This window comes from Phyllobates terribilis, unplaced genomic scaffold (genome assembly GCF_046119375.1).
Source record: "Phyllobates terribilis strain yellow unplaced genomic scaffold, ASM4611937v1 Scaffold_9__5_contigs__length_417890890, whole genome shotgun sequence".
NCBI classification, from domain to species: Eukaryota; Metazoa; Chordata; class Amphibia; order Anura; family Dendrobatidae; genus Phyllobates; species Phyllobates terribilis.
Genome location: NW_027362769.1, coordinates 333,903,631 through 333,918,780, shown reverse-complemented (window position 1 = coordinate 333,918,780; position 15,150 = coordinate 333,903,631). Strand labels below are relative to the sequence as shown.

Genomic DNA, 15,150 nt, shown 5'->3' with positions numbered 1-15,150 from the left:
TCCTTCTCAGCTACTGGGACCTGCCAATAGCCACTGGCCAGGTCGAGGGAGGAGAAGAATTTGGCGCTCCCTAGTGCAGATAGAGACTCTTCAATTCGGGGGAGTGGATAGGAGTCCCGTACTGTACAGGCATTCAGCTTCCGATAGTCTACGCAGAATCTCAGGGTACCGTCCTTCTTTCGGACCAGCACGATCGGAGTGGCCCAGGGGCTCTGGCTGTCACGGATCACACCGTTCCGCAACATGTGGGCCAACAGCTCTTTCACCTCCTGGTACATTTGAGGCAGGATCTGCCGATATCTCTCTCGGATGGGAGCAGTATTTCCGGTGGGTATTTCGTGCTGAATGTCCCGAGTGCACCCGAAATCATCTTCATGTGGTGCAAACACTCCCTGATATCGCTGTAGAAGTTGTTCGATCTGCCTTACTTGTCCAGCAGAAAACTCAGTCAGGTTAGCTTCCATTTCTTCCAGGAGGTGGCGTCCAGCCAACGGTTCTCTTCCATGTTCCTGGCTATTGAGAGACACCTCTAGGGTCCATGGTTTTCCTTCCACAGGTGCCAGCCCTATAGCGTCAGCTCTAGTAAGGGCCTCCGGCATTACGCACACTCGCGCCACCTCTTGTCGGGGCAACAACTGTAAACTGGTGCCACTTAAATTGATGCAGCGCACGGGTACTCGACCGTGCCGCACGGTGGCCAGAGTTCGAGCAATCAGGAGTCCAGAGGGCGCTTCTTCTCCCTCCATTGGTTCAACTTGAATGTCCACGCCCTCTAAGGACACATGTGCCAGCACCGGCAAAGTGAGTACAGTCTGTCCCACCGGCAGTGTCATTGTGGCTTCGGGCGGTATCGATACCTTACCAAGGTACTGGGAGGTAGTGGGCAACTTTTGAATCTGACTGACCCGCACGAGGTGCTGGAACACTCTCTTGTTAGCTGGGTCTCAAGTGGCGCGGGTCCAGTTGTTTTTGCTACAGCCCTCAGCCAGGAACTGTCCGACTTCTTTCAGCACATTCATGCCCAGGGTTACAATGGGCCCATCGCCTCCGGGCCCGGTGGTCAGTACAATCCCTTTTCGACCGAGGTCCTTTCCACATGCCCGCACGGACATCCATACTACTCCCGCTACTGGGATAGGTAGTTGATTAGCCGCCACCAGTTTGACAGTGGGTTCCCGGCAGGAACGAGCGACTTCAGGAAAGTGACTTTGGAAGTACGTCTCAGGCATAGTGGTCACTTGAGACCCGGTGTCCATCAAACAGCGGATCCGCTGCCCATTGAATTCAGCCCAGATAATGGGCCTCTCGGAGACAATGTCTTCAGAGCTCCCTCTTCTACTCTCTGAAGCTCGAGACCCCACGGTATGCTCCACAACTGTGGGGCATTATAGTTTAACGGCTGTCCCCTCCTCCTCCTTTCTCGGTTGGGACAGTCTTTGGAGATATGCCCCCTACCTCCGCAGGTCCAGCACTCCGGTCCTCGTTCTGCCGATAGGTCGGGTACATGTCGTGCTGGGGCCGGATAGGAACGTCTTTCTCGTTCTGGTCTCCGTCCGCGTTGAGCAGTACGGTCCGTCGGCAAGGGGGCAGTAGGAGTCTTCCTAATAGAATTCAGCTCACCCCGAATGTCTCGAATTTCCTGACGAATTTCCCGTACCCAATCAGGCTCTTGGTTGGTGAATCCAGGAGCAATTGCCTCATGACTTCTAACTGTGGCTTTGAGAACAGGAACTTCTCTCTCCTGGACTCTAGCTTCAGCCCCTACCTCCAGGAAGCCCATATCAGGGCTCAATCGCAGCCGCTCCTTCAGGATCTGCCTCAGGGAAGGGTCTTTCAAGCCAGCAATCAGTTGGTCACGCAACACCTCATCCAATGGTCCCAGTCCTCGGTTCCCATCTCGAGTTTTCTTAGTGATATGGGCCGTCACTTCCTGTAATGCATTAACATACTGATTTACTGTCTCATTTTCCCCTTGGACCCGCTGAAACAACCGTAAGCGCAAGTGTCCCAAATCTGTAGTGTCACCGTGCATGTCCTCTAGAATTTTTATCACTTTATCCACGGTGTCACGGTACCCAGGTGGGCGGTACATCACAGTCTGTCGGGCCTCTCCATCAAGGGTTAGGAGGGCCAGCTCCGCCTGGGCTAGAGAGTCAAGGGGATACATACGTAGCATACTTCTCAGTCTTTCTGCCCAGTCCCAAAGTGACATGCCATCCCCTGTAAACTTGGGAAGATGGCTGAGCATAGCCCCCAGGGGTATATGGCTCCGGCCAGACCCAGCCACAGACTGATCCGCCATCTCTGCGTCTGAATGTTGCATCCTGCCGACTACGCCAAATGTAATGCAGGTACCGGAATGCAACGCACAGAGACACAAGGCAAGAACAGTCAGAGATGTTTGTAAACAGTTTTATACAACAGGTATACTGAAACAAGGGATTAGCAACAAGGGCAATGAACAGTGGTTTGAAATATCAGAAAAATACGAAATTTCTCAAAGTTAGGCGCAGTCTCTTAAAATAAGGCGCAGTCTCTTAAAGTAAGGTGATGCCCTCAAGCATGAGAAGCACCACACAAGTTCTTTAACCGTGAATTTGGCCCTAGCGGGGGTCACCGGTTATTCCCGCTAGGCCGTGAGTCTCTTTCCGGATGAATTCAATTAAATCACGTTGTGCTACTTTAGCCCCAACCGTCCCCCTCCCAACCTGAGTACTTAAACCCAATTGTCCCCGGTACCGTGGGTGAGCAGTGGAAGTGACGGCCCTGCTCACGTATGCAGCTCCTCTCTGCTTGGCTGTTGGGGGCAGTCTCTCGAGCCTTGGATAGGGGGGTCCAGGCCTCGTCTGTCGGAGGCCGACGTCGGGTTCCGCGAACTCCCTCAGCACCGCGATCAGGTTCCTAGTATCCTCAGCAGGCACAGCACTCGAGTCACAACTGTGAGGGATCCGGAGCTCTTTTACCGGTGCCCGGCTGGAGCACCTCTCAGGCCTCTGGATTTGGCCTGTCACGTGGGGTTTCTCAGGACGCAGGGAGCACGTCTGCTCCTCTCTGCTGCTTGGCGCCAAAGACCCCTCAGGTTTGGCGCGCTGGCCTCTTATCTCTCTGAACTCCTTCCTGGAAGTCACCTGATCGGGTCCAGCCTCTGAATCTGCCCTCCCTTCCTTTGTATATTTTGGTTCTGCTTGACTGTCTCTGGCCAGTAGATGGCAGTCTCGCTCCATCCTTGAAACGTCATGTTGAAGTTCTTTTACAAGCTTTTTTACTCGTTCTACATTTACACACACACACACACTGCACATACACTTGTGTATACACGCACACACACTGCACATACACTTGTGTATACACGCACACACACTGCACATACACTTGTGTACACACGCACACACACTGCACATAAACATGTGTATATGACTCACCCCCTGGGCCGTGGGATACTCAGGGCCGGTCCTCTGGATGCGGATGGGGAGTAGTAGTGGCGACCCGGTCCCGTGCTCAGGGTGTCAGGCTTAAAGGGGAACTGTATTTTGTTATATGTATAGGAAGTTCCGACTATGCCACCCGTGGATTGCGGTCAGGGATAACCGCCGCTGCAGTGCAGACCGCTGGGGCAGATGTAATTGTGCAGCACGGAGTAGTATAACTCCCCACGGGAGGAGTGTAGCCCCAGGGCAGAGTGAGTGGATGATGGAGGGGATGATTCCGACCGCAATAGCCAGGAAACAGAGGCCTCTTAAACAGTTCAGGGTCTTTATTTGAACAGGTGAAATGACCCAAAAACAGTCCCGGCTAGGATGGGGGCCTGGATGTCTGAGAACAAGTGGGAAGCCCTTCTGGTCAGGGTGAGGGTGTAGGCCTACCGTGCTCTCTGCGCTCTTCCTGGCTATTTTCCTCCTCGTGGTGTAATAGCCCACGTTCCTGAGCTTGCTGTGTCTTCTCGCCCATATGGCTTGCAACTTGGGTCCCTTTCTACTCTTGGCCTGGTGCAGCTCTGCTGGTCCCTTCTGCTGTGGTGGAACCTCCGGGCTTCTTAGGCCAAGGGACATACAATCCCCTGCGGTCTGGTTATTTGCTGTAGGACTTGGAATCCTAACAGCCTCGGACACCAAAGTCCGGTAGAACAGTTTCTCTCTCAGCCAGGACAGGCTCACCTCGCCTTCCGTCCCTAGCTTGTGGCTCCTCTACTGCCACACGACCTCCTCAGCTACGCTACAGCTGAACTGACTCTCCCTTCTCTGGGATGCCTCTCACTTCAGAGACAGGTCGTCCAGCTCTCTCTAACCCTGCCCCCAGTTCCAGCTTTTATAGGGGCAGCCTGCTCCCCCTACTGGCCTGGGACAGGAGGTGCTGCATGCTAATGGTCCCTAACTAGGGAACCTCCCCCCTGCTCTCAGACACAGCTTTATTAAACATTTGTGGCATCCAGGCCAGGGTGACACATATACACACACTGCACATACACATGTGTACACACACACAGCACATACACATGTGTATACACACACTGCACATACACATGTGTATACACACACTGCACATACACATGTGTATACACACACTGCACATACACATGTGTATGCACACACTGCACATACACATGTGTATGCACACACTGCACATACACATGTGTATGCACACACTGCACATACACATGTGTATGCACACACTGCACATACACATGTGTATGCACACACTGCACATACACATGTGTATACACACACTGCACATACACATGTGTATACACACACTGCACATACACATGTGTATACACACACTGCACATACACATGTATACACACACACTGCACATACACATGTGTGTACACACACTGCACATACACATGTGTGTACACACACTGCACATACACATGTGTATACACACACTGCACATACACATGTGTATGCACACACTGCACATACACATGTGTATACACACACTGCACATACACATGTGTGTACACACACTGCACATACACATGTATATGACGCACCCCCTGGGCCATATTCTTTAGGGGAATACCCGGAGCCGGATCAGATGGGGGTTGTAGTCTCCGAGTGGCTGTGACCCGGTCCGTGCCCAGGGTGTCAAGCTCAGAGTATGTGGCAGTCCTACAGATGTTACAAAGTTCGTTATGTCGACTACGCCACCCGTTGGATTGCGGTCACTACGGCCGCCGCTGCAGCAGGGTCCGCTGAGGCTGATGGTGTTGATGCAGCTTTAGATAGTATAACCCCCAACGGGAGGGGTATGGCCTCAGGGGGTCAGGTGCAGAGGATGGGGGTTGTGGTGGTGCAGCGTAGATGATAAGTAAAGACAGAGTCGGGTTGTGCAGTTCAGGGTGTTTACTTACTGCAGATATTCCGGTCACTCCGGCCTTCAGTGACCACCCGAGCCGTGCTGCGTCCACCAGGTCCTGGATTCAGCCAACCCCCAAGCAAGTCCGGAGCGTGTCCCTGAGCCCTCCTTCTTGTCCTTCCTTCTGGCCGTCCCCACCAGGGATCCACCTAGGTCCAGCTCCCTCGGGCCTTCTGTTGGGAGACCCTTGGCCTTGGGTTCCCTGACCCTACACGTGGTTTGCCTTCAGGGTGGATGTGGTGGGTGGCCGTGGCAGATCCTGCCCACGGCCTCCGGTCTCTGGCTGAGGTATGCTTTAGCCCCCACCAGTTTGGGATCCGGTACCCTATTGCCAACTCTTCACCCTGGGGTTGTACTTGGGTTCTCAGAGTTCCTTTCTGTCTCCCCCTCTGGGTCTTTCTGGCTCTCCTCTCTCACTCTTGCTCTGGGGCTGCTCTGCTCTTCTGCTCTGCTCCTCTGACTTCTCGCAGACTGACTCCACTCTGACAGACTGACTCCACTCTGACAGACTGACCCTGATCTTAGATGGTGCCCACCTTAAATACTCCCTCTATGTGTGAGCTCAGGTGACCAGCACCCAATGAGCTCCTAACTTTACCCAGGCTGCTCCCCCTATCTGCCCCTACACTACTGGGATGTACCACCCCCCTCCCACTCCAGCCAGGAACAGACTCGGTCGTACCTGCACATTTCTAAGTGGGAGTACTGTTGGTCTGTTCCTCGGAAATGGGATGTGTGTAGTGCATGCAGCTTTCTGAGCTCAGTTCCACACTCCATCCTTACCCGGGAGTGGAATATCACACCTCTGGGTTGAGGTGCAATACCCCTGTAGCAGCCGAATCCTCAGGGTGCTACATTCCCCCCTGGTAAATCACAGCACGTCCTCGGGCTGTAAGATATAAAACAACACCAAAACATACAACTTTTGCATAAACAACATAATAAAAACATATAAAACATATATATCAGCAATAAAAACTTTTTTTTTCATAAATAACATTCTCGTAGTCGTTTCTTGCTTCTAACTCCTCCTCCGGACACTGTGCAACGTGTGCCCGGGAAAAGTGCAACAGTTTCTCTAGAAAATTGGTCTTCCTATAAAACCGGAAGGGGGGCGCTTTAGGAAGCGCAACTATTTACAAGGGGATATGGCCGCTCTCAGTCCTCGGCCAGGTATTTAGGAAAGGGATGACCGCTCTCAGTCCTCGGTCAGAGGGATTAAGGGAAATACGGGTAACAGTTCAATTCTCTGGTCCCAACGGGGACTATAATAGCAGCAACGGTTCACTGTGCCCCGACGGGCAACTATATACAGCTTGTACTCTGCTGTACTCAACGACGACGTCCTCCTGCTCTTTCTTTGTGGTTACCTTTAACTTCAGACCCGTCCGGGTCCTCTTGCTCCTCCTCACACCGCAGCTCCTCCTCCGTCAGGCGATGCACATGGAGGGCGTAGGGTCCTTTGGCACACTTGTGCCGGGTGAAGGTGACCTCGTCCCCTATATACAGGTCACGTCCTCTGTGTCCCTCCGGTAGGTGGGACTCAACGTCTCTCCTGGTCACGAAGACGTCGCCTGGGGTGCGGTGATCTCGGATGAAGCCCCACCCGTGCTGCATATTGAACTTGATCACAGTCCCGGTGGAAGGGGGACCATGAGCTGCACGGGGACTCCTCCTGGCCCGGCTCTTCTGCTCCGCGCTCTTTATTTGGGCTTGTTGTTCCCGGACCCGCCTCTCTCTCCGCTCCCTCTCGAAGACCTCGAGCTGCTGCCGGCAGCACTCTGCACGCTCTGCTGCGGCCGCCCGAGTCTCCTGAGTGAACCCCATGAGATCTTCTCCGGTGGGGTCCCACTCAAACTGCGCTTCTGCTAGCGGGGGCGAGATCCTCTTTACGGGCTTTGGAGCCGGGATCAGGGGTTCATCTAGGGGTCTCTCTTTCCGGAGTCGGGGATGGTTAAACTCCGGTGGCCATATAAAGGGCTGCCCATCCGGGCACGTATGTTGGGCGAACAAATCTTCTCCCAGATGCGGCACTCTTGGTTTTATGGGCGCGGTGGTGGTGGCGCCCGGGTTGCCCAGGCCTTGCGGCCAGGCCTGGGGCACCTGAAAAGTGAAGGGCACCGTAAGGACGGCGGCGCCCTGGGCTACTTGGCCCTGCGACCAGGCCGGTGGCTCCGCGGAGGTAGGGGGCGCTGTTGGTATTGCGGCGCCCGGGGGTACTAGGCCTTACGACCAGGCTGGTGGTACTTCCTGCTTGGTCACGCTCGGGGTCGAGGCGTGTGACGTCACAGGGGTCGCGGCTGCGGCTTCCGGTTGAGGCCTAGTCTGTGGCGGTGACGTTGCGGTTACGGGCACGGCAGGGGGTACTTCGGGCTCTGCGACGGGGAGCTGGGGCAGGTACGCGGTTTCCCGGTTTGGGGTAGAGACGTCCCCTTTACCTGCCTCCTTTCGTTCGGCTCCCTTCTCGGCGCCGTCTCCGGCCTTCAGTCCTCCTGCGCCATCCTCAGAGGCGGTCTGTCTCCTCATCTCGGGTGGCGTGCTCCGCTGACTGGTTCTTGTCTGCTGGGCCATCTCACGGCTCCACTCCGCCAACGTCTCTCGCTGCACCCGGGCCATCCTCCGTGCGAGGCCCTCCAGCGCAGTCTGTGCACACTCCCGATCTCGGGGGAGCTGTGCCAAGACCTCCACTAAGCCTAGTGGGGTCGTTGCTTCTAGCAGGCTCCTGACCAACGGGTCGGTGTTGCTCTGCTCTCCTCTCGTTGTCTCCAGCAGGCTCCTGGCCAGCGGGCCGGTGCTGCTCTGCTCTTCTTCCATCTCCGGGTAAGCTTCTTCTGGACTCAGCTCTAGGCTTCTTGTCTCCGGGTGCGCTCTCTCCAGACTGCTCCAGGCGACACCCATCTTTGCTCTCTTGTTCTCAGTCCTCCCACTTCGAGGGCGGTCCCGGGGCCACTTGGTGATTGTCAGCTCCAGGGGCAGTTCTTTCACGCTGACAGACACCTCTAGCATCACAGTCTCTGTTGGTGGGGGCGGTTTCCACTTTTGGCGCCATTTTCGGTCCTGGCCCACGATGGGAGGCGGCCTCTTGCCATCCTCTGGTACGCCCATAATGGCGTCCGCTCTGACAAGGCGGGAAACCTTTGGAAATGGCGGGAATCGTCTCCCAGTGGCGGGAAACTCTGCAGATGGCGGGAAAAAGCTGTTAATGGCGGACAACCGGCGGGAATCGATCTGTGATGGAGTCCGATGGCGGGGACCCTCCGGGACCGGCGGGAGACTTCTTTTTGAGGTAAACTTGTTCTTTTCTTCAGGCACGCAGTACCCGGGTGTTGCGGGCACGTTATCCTGCCGACTACGCCAAAGTTGACGCACCCCCTGGGCCATATTCTTTAGGGGAATACCCGGAGCCGGATCAGATGGGGGTTGTAGTCTCCGAGTGGCTGTGACCCGGTCCGTGCCCAGGGTGTCAAGCTCAGAGTATGTGGCAGTCCTACAGATGTTACAAAGTTCGTTATGTCGACTACGCCACCCGTTGGATTGCGGTCACTACGGCCGCCGCTGCAGCAGGGTCCGCTGAGGCTGATGGTGTTGATGCAGCTTTAGATAGTATAACCCCCAACGGGAGGGGTATGGCCTCAGGGGGTCAGGTGCAGAGGATGGGGGTTGTGGTGGTGCAGCGTAGATGATAAGTAAAGACAGAGTCGGGTTGTGCAGTTCAGGGTGTTTACTTACTGCAGATATTCCGGTCACTCCGGCCTTCAGTGACCACCCGAGCCGTGCTGCGTCCACCAGGTCCTGGATTCAGCCAACCCCCAAGCAAGTCCGGAGCGTGTCCCTGAGCCCTCCTTCTTGTCCTTCCTTCTGGCCGTCCCCACCAGGGATCCACCTAGGTCCAGCTCCCTCGGGCCTTCTGTTGGGAGACCCTTGGCCTTGGGTTCCCTGACCCTACACGTGGTTTGCCTTCAGGGTGGATGTGGTGGGTGGCCGTGGCAGATCCTGCCCACGGCCTCCGGTCTCTGGCTGAGGTATGCTTTAGCCCCCACCAGTTTGGGATCTGGTACCCTATTGCCAACTCTTCACCCTGGGGTTGTACTTGGGTTCTCAGAGTTCCTTTCTGTCTCCCCCTCTGGGTCTTTCTGGCTCTCCTCTCTCACTCTTGCTCTGGGGCTGCTCTGCTCTTCTGCTCTGCTCCTCTGACTTCTCGCAGACTGACTCCACTCTGACAGACTGACTCCACTCTGACAGACTGACCCTGATCTTAGATGGTGCCCACCTTAAATACTCCCTCTATGTGTGAGCTCAGGTGACCAGCACCCAATGAGCTCCTAACTTTACCCAGGCTGCTCCCCCTATCTGCCCCTACACTACTGGGATGTACCACCCCCCTCCCACTCCAGCCAGGAACAGACTCGGTCGTACCTGCACATTTCTAAGTGGGAGTACCGTCGGCCTGTTCCTCGGAAATGGGATGTGTGTAGTGCATGCAGCCTACCGAGCTCAGTTCCACACTCCATCCTTACCCGGGAGTGGAATATCACACCTCTGGGTTGAGGTGCAATACCCCTGTAGCAGCCGAATCCTCAGGGTGCTACATATATACCAGTACAGTCCAGGCGGAGGGGGGGGGATTAACTACAGTTTTACATTTTAGTAATCCCAGTTTACTATAAGAAGTTAACTATTTCATTGCTGTATTTTAGACGTTGCTCTGTCTGCACCTTCACAGACAGTGAAGGAAGAGTTCTCTATAGCTGCAGCACATCTCAAAGAAGAAACGGCAGATATAAGGTTTGGTCAAGTGGACATCACTGTGGAGAAGAGTCTTGGGAAAGAATTTGAAATTAAGGAGTTTCCGACTTTTAAACTTTTTGTCAATGGCGATAGAAAGAATCCAACGGAGTGCAAAGGTATGTGAGTAACTTGGCATATACTGTAGAGGACTAGCCTTCAGGGGCCATCATGGAGTTCAGATAAGGAGATCGTCTGCATATTATAACGCAAATAATACCAGTTATCTAGATATAGTTAAAGGAGTTGTTCAGAACTTACATATTGATGACCATAAAATAGGTTATCAGTTGGGGTCCAACACTGGTCATCCCCTTTGATCAGCTGTTTACAGCTGGATCTACACAATTGGTACAGCCCAGCTCCATACACCATGTAGTGGCCATTTCCAGGTACTGCAGTTCACCTCCTTTTGATGTGAATGGGAAACTATACAGTGAATGGCACTATACAGAGCCATCATGTTCCGGCTGTATACACTTTGTACATGCTGCCACAACAGGAGCTGCAGACAGCTGATGAGTGGGAGTGCAAGACCACCTTCTGATCTGATAAATAATCATTGTATGCCAAGAGTTGAAAGGATTAACCCATGAATAAAATTTATCACCTTTCTACAGCATAAGTGATAAATGTATGTTCGCTGTGGGGTCCCATCATCGGGACGGCCACTAATCACAAGAGCTGGGGTCTCATGTCCCCAGTTGGAATTGAGCGGTGGTCCGCACTACCACTCCATTCAATGGGGAGTACATCTCTCTCTGTCAGTTTCATGGACATGTAGTAGAGTAGTAGCTTGCATGTGTGCCCACATCTATTCGGATGGGAATGCAGGACCTACGTTTCCCTCTTCTGTGTGTAGGTAATAAATGTTGTTCATGGGCCAACCTCATTCTTATTATGTTTTCCTTTTGGTTGTAGGCGTTAGAACAGCCTCTGCCTTCGTGACGTGGATAAACAGACGGATGGGACCTAGTTCAACGTTAATAAACAGCACAGACCACTATGAGACCTTCATTCAGTCACATAAAGTCTGTGTGGTTGGATTTCTGAAGGTAACGAACATATATAAATATGCACTGCAAAGGATTAAATCCACAACATGACACACTGCAAGTTTTACAGTAGATTGGCAGTAGACGCTCAGTAAAATATCATCCACAATCAGTGGCGTGGCTAGAGTCCGGTGGGCCCCGGTGCAAGATTTGAACTGGCCCCCCATCCTGGTGTATATATATATATGTCCTCTTTCCTGGTATATATGTTCCCCTTCCTGGCCCAATCCTGGTATATATCCCCCATTTTTATATATATGTCCCTTATCCTGGGTCCCATCCTGGTATATATATCCCCCATCCTGGTATACATGTCCATTGTCCTGGGCCCCATCCTGGTATATATATTCCTCATCCTGGTATATATGTCCATTATCCTGCCTGGGCCTCATCCTGATATATATGTGGCGTCCTGCTGTGCATTAGTGCCACAGATCCTAGAGGGGTGCATGGACGGATTCCTCCACAAGAGGCCCTCACAGCATTCACACACCTCCACCTTCCACCTCAGACCAGCAGAGGGAGCCCGGATAGGGATATAAATAGGGAAGGTGGAGCTAGGCAGTTAGTCTGGAGAACAGTTTCCTCTGGGACAGAGCTAGTTCCAGTCTGTGAGGATCCAGTCTGTAGAAGGAAGCCTGTTGAGAGGAGCTCCTGCAGAAGCCATCCTGCAGTGGAGCACAGTCCAGACTCATTGAGCTCAGGTTAGTGAGCCTAAGGCGTGCCGACGCCATAAGAGCGGTGAAGAGTAGCGAGGCCTACTGCCAGTGTGAAGCCTAGTGAGGGCCCAGAGCGCGGCCGAAGGCAAGTGGAGTAAGCGAGCTACATAGGGGGCAGAGGAGCTTAGGCAGCTCACCCCAAGACCATATACCGGACACCTGGTCCGTGTCTGCAGGGATCTCTAGGACCAGCAGAAACAACCGGAACCCCTGGCGAACTACATGTCCCAGAAATACCAAAAGCTGACCGTAATACCAGGGTCAGGAGTCACTGAGGCCCAAGAGACCAGGGAGTGTGATCTCCAACAGAAGGCCCTACCACCAGGTCATCAGGTGCAAGACAGAGATCAAGTTAGGCCTAGCTCCAGGCAGGTCATAAACTCAACAGGAAAAGGCAAGAAACAGGAGGCCCCACACCCGCTCACTGGGGAGAGTCCTGAAATGCACCCTTCACCCTACAGTGCCCTGGATCGTGCCTGAAACACCACCAGTAAAGGTACTGAAGTGAACTGTTGTGAGTGTGCCTATTCTTCTTCTGACCCGGCTCGGTCCCATCGGTCCTGCATCCCTTCTCCTACGCTGCCCTGAGGCCCCGCTCCACCTGTGGGGAGCCGCACCAACTAAGCTGCCTGACCACTGGCCTCAGAGGACTGTATCAGCGCTGGTGATCCTCACCAGACTCCACGGGTGGCGTCACGAACTTTTCCTATCCCATACACCTTTCCCCCCCATTATGCATTCCTTGCCCCCTTTTTAAGAGTGACCCCAGGGTACGGGCCCGGGAGCCGGCCACCGGGGCATCCCCCAAAACTAACAGCAAGGCCGGGGCGCCGAGTCGTCCCCATCCCCTGGGCGCGTCATCTCTTCCTGGCGTCACAAACAGGATTCCGTGCCCGCTGCAATGACGGAGTGTTGTGCCCGTTGCCACCGGGTACTGTGCGCCTTTAATCAAAAACTGTGTATTTAACTGTGGCGAAGATTGCCGCCATTGTTGGGCCGCCGAGCGGGAAGAAGGGCGTAACCGCGGGAAACTGAGAGGCGTACCTGCTAAAGCGCGCGAAGCCCCGGACACGCCCCATTCCTCGACGTCAAACCAGGAAGCGCCAGGTCCTGGAAGAAGCGCCAGTGAACGCTCTGACGTAGGACGCAAGCGACGCAAGGTCCTGAAGAAGACCGTCACCTGCGGAGCTGCGGCCTACCGGAGGAAAAGAAAAGAAGGTAGGCTACGGTTCGCTAGGGGGGCGCCAGAATGTCCGAAGAGCAGCACAACCCCCGGGATACCGGTTAACCGCCCTGATGTCCAACCCGAGCTCGGCGCCGAGCAGGCCGAAGCAGCCGCTCCACCAGCAGGGCCTGTAACCCCTGTCATACCAATGGCCCTACCGTACATCCCTGGAGCGAAGTGGCTCCCCCAGTACAGCGGCAAACCAGATACCCTGTCTGGATTTAAAAGGAAAATATGCGGTATACTGGACATGTAGTCTATGACAGGCAAGCAAAGAGCCGCTGTTGTATTGGGACAATTGACTGGTACTGAGGAGCGAGAAGTAGAAACCTGGTCGGCCGCAGACCAGGAGTCAGTGTCCGCAATCTTTAAAAAGTTACAGACTGTCTTTGAGAATCGTACTGAGACAGACCTCCGGATGAGGTTCTACAACTGCTCTCAGCAACCGGAGAACAATGTTCGGGACTATGCCTGGTGTTTACAAGGGGCCCTGCGAGCTCTGAAACAGGTTAGTCCAACCAGCATCAATGTTGAAAATAAAATGCTGAAGGAACAGTTTATCCGGGGACTGAGGTCTCAAGAGGAGAGTAGGACTGTGCGTTGGTGGTCCCTGGATCATCCAGATGCCACCTTTGACACCCTTAAGGACATCGCTATAAAAGGACTGCAGCCCCTGGAAACAAATGCTATCCAAAGTTACCAGGGTGGGGCCACCCCAGTGCCTGCAGTGTCCACCTTTTCCCCGGTGGCTGCTGAAGCCAAGGTTCCAGCAACGTCCCCTAGTGAGCTGGACAGTCTGTGCTCTGAAGTGCGTCAGTTGAGCAAAACCCTGACCACTGTACTGAGTGCCCTGCAGCTGCGGACGGAGCCGGAGGAGGAAGGAAGGATCCTGCTAGCCAACAGCCCTGACGATCTCCCCTGGATGAGAAGGAGAAAGAGGACAACGCCACCCCCTGGGAGGATCAGCGACTAACGCCGTCCACCGAGGGACCCTGTCTGCCACCGCTGCCACAAGTCAGGTCACACCATCCAGAGCTGTCCTTTAAACGAGAAAACCCTGGGGCCGAGGGCCGACACCCAGGCCCAACAGACTGGTACAGCAGGTTCGTGGGAGGAAGACCTTTCCTGTCCGTTGTGCTGGACGACATCCGCTTTGCTGGACACAGGATCTCAGGTAACCATCATGCCTGACGTCCTCTACAAAAGGTTCTGGTCCATGGATGACCTAAGCCCACCAGCTCCAAACCTTTCCATTTATGCATCAAACGGCCTCCCCCTTAACCTAGTCAGGGTTAAGGATGTGGCAGTAAAGGTGGGAAGAGTGGAACTGAAGGACCAGGGACTAATTGTAGTAGAGTCTAATCCTGATGATACAAACTTGTATATGGTACTTGGCACTAAAATTGTTAGTAACTGTTTGGGAGAAGTTGTTTTCTTGCTCCAACAGATAGCTGACACTGCCAGACCAGGGCAGAGAAGGGTGCTGCAGAAAGAAATCCGAGCCCTTATGTACCAGCAACAGGTAAAGCTAACAGGTGGTGAAATTGGTAATGTACGGGTGACAGACCCGGTACCCATTGTGATTCCCCCGATGAGTGAAATGCTGATTTTGTGTAGAGCAGCAATAGGTCTCAAAGGACGGAGCTACCAGGCGGTAGTAGAGCCCCTTAGCTCGGAACATAGGCCTACACTCTTGACTGCTAGAGGGGTAGTGGATGTACGCAATGGGAGGGTGCAGGAATGCCTCCTAAACTATGGGGAGGGCGAGGCGTCACAACTTGGCATAGTCGGCAGGATTGCATGCCCACAGCAACGGAAAAGGATAATCCCCATTGCCGACGGGTACTGTGCGCCTTTTCACAAAAAGACTGTCTTTTCACACTCAATGTGGCGCCCGCCCAAGAAGAACGGAAGCCATTATGTGCAAAAACAACAGCAACCAAAGTCCTCCCATCGTGGGCATGGCTCCCCAATGGCGCCAAAAGTGCAGACCGCCCCCTCCAGCAGA

The 15,150-nt window shown here is 54.0% G+C and overlaps 1 protein-coding gene across 1 annotated transcript in view; it reads left to right on the top strand.

Moving 5' to 3' along the window:
• PDILT (protein disulfide isomerase like, testis expressed) overlaps positions 1 to 15,150 on the top strand; it is a 65,968-nt gene that overhangs the window by 13,747 nt on the left and 37,071 nt on the right. The window contains exons 2-3 of the mRNA XM_073645784.1: positions 10,056 to 10,262; positions 11,065 to 11,198. Of these exons, the coding sequence (XP_073501885.1) occupies positions 10,056 to 10,262; positions 11,065 to 11,198 (341 nt within the window). The remainder of the gene's footprint in view (positions 1 to 10,055; positions 10,263 to 11,064; positions 11,199 to 15,150) is intronic.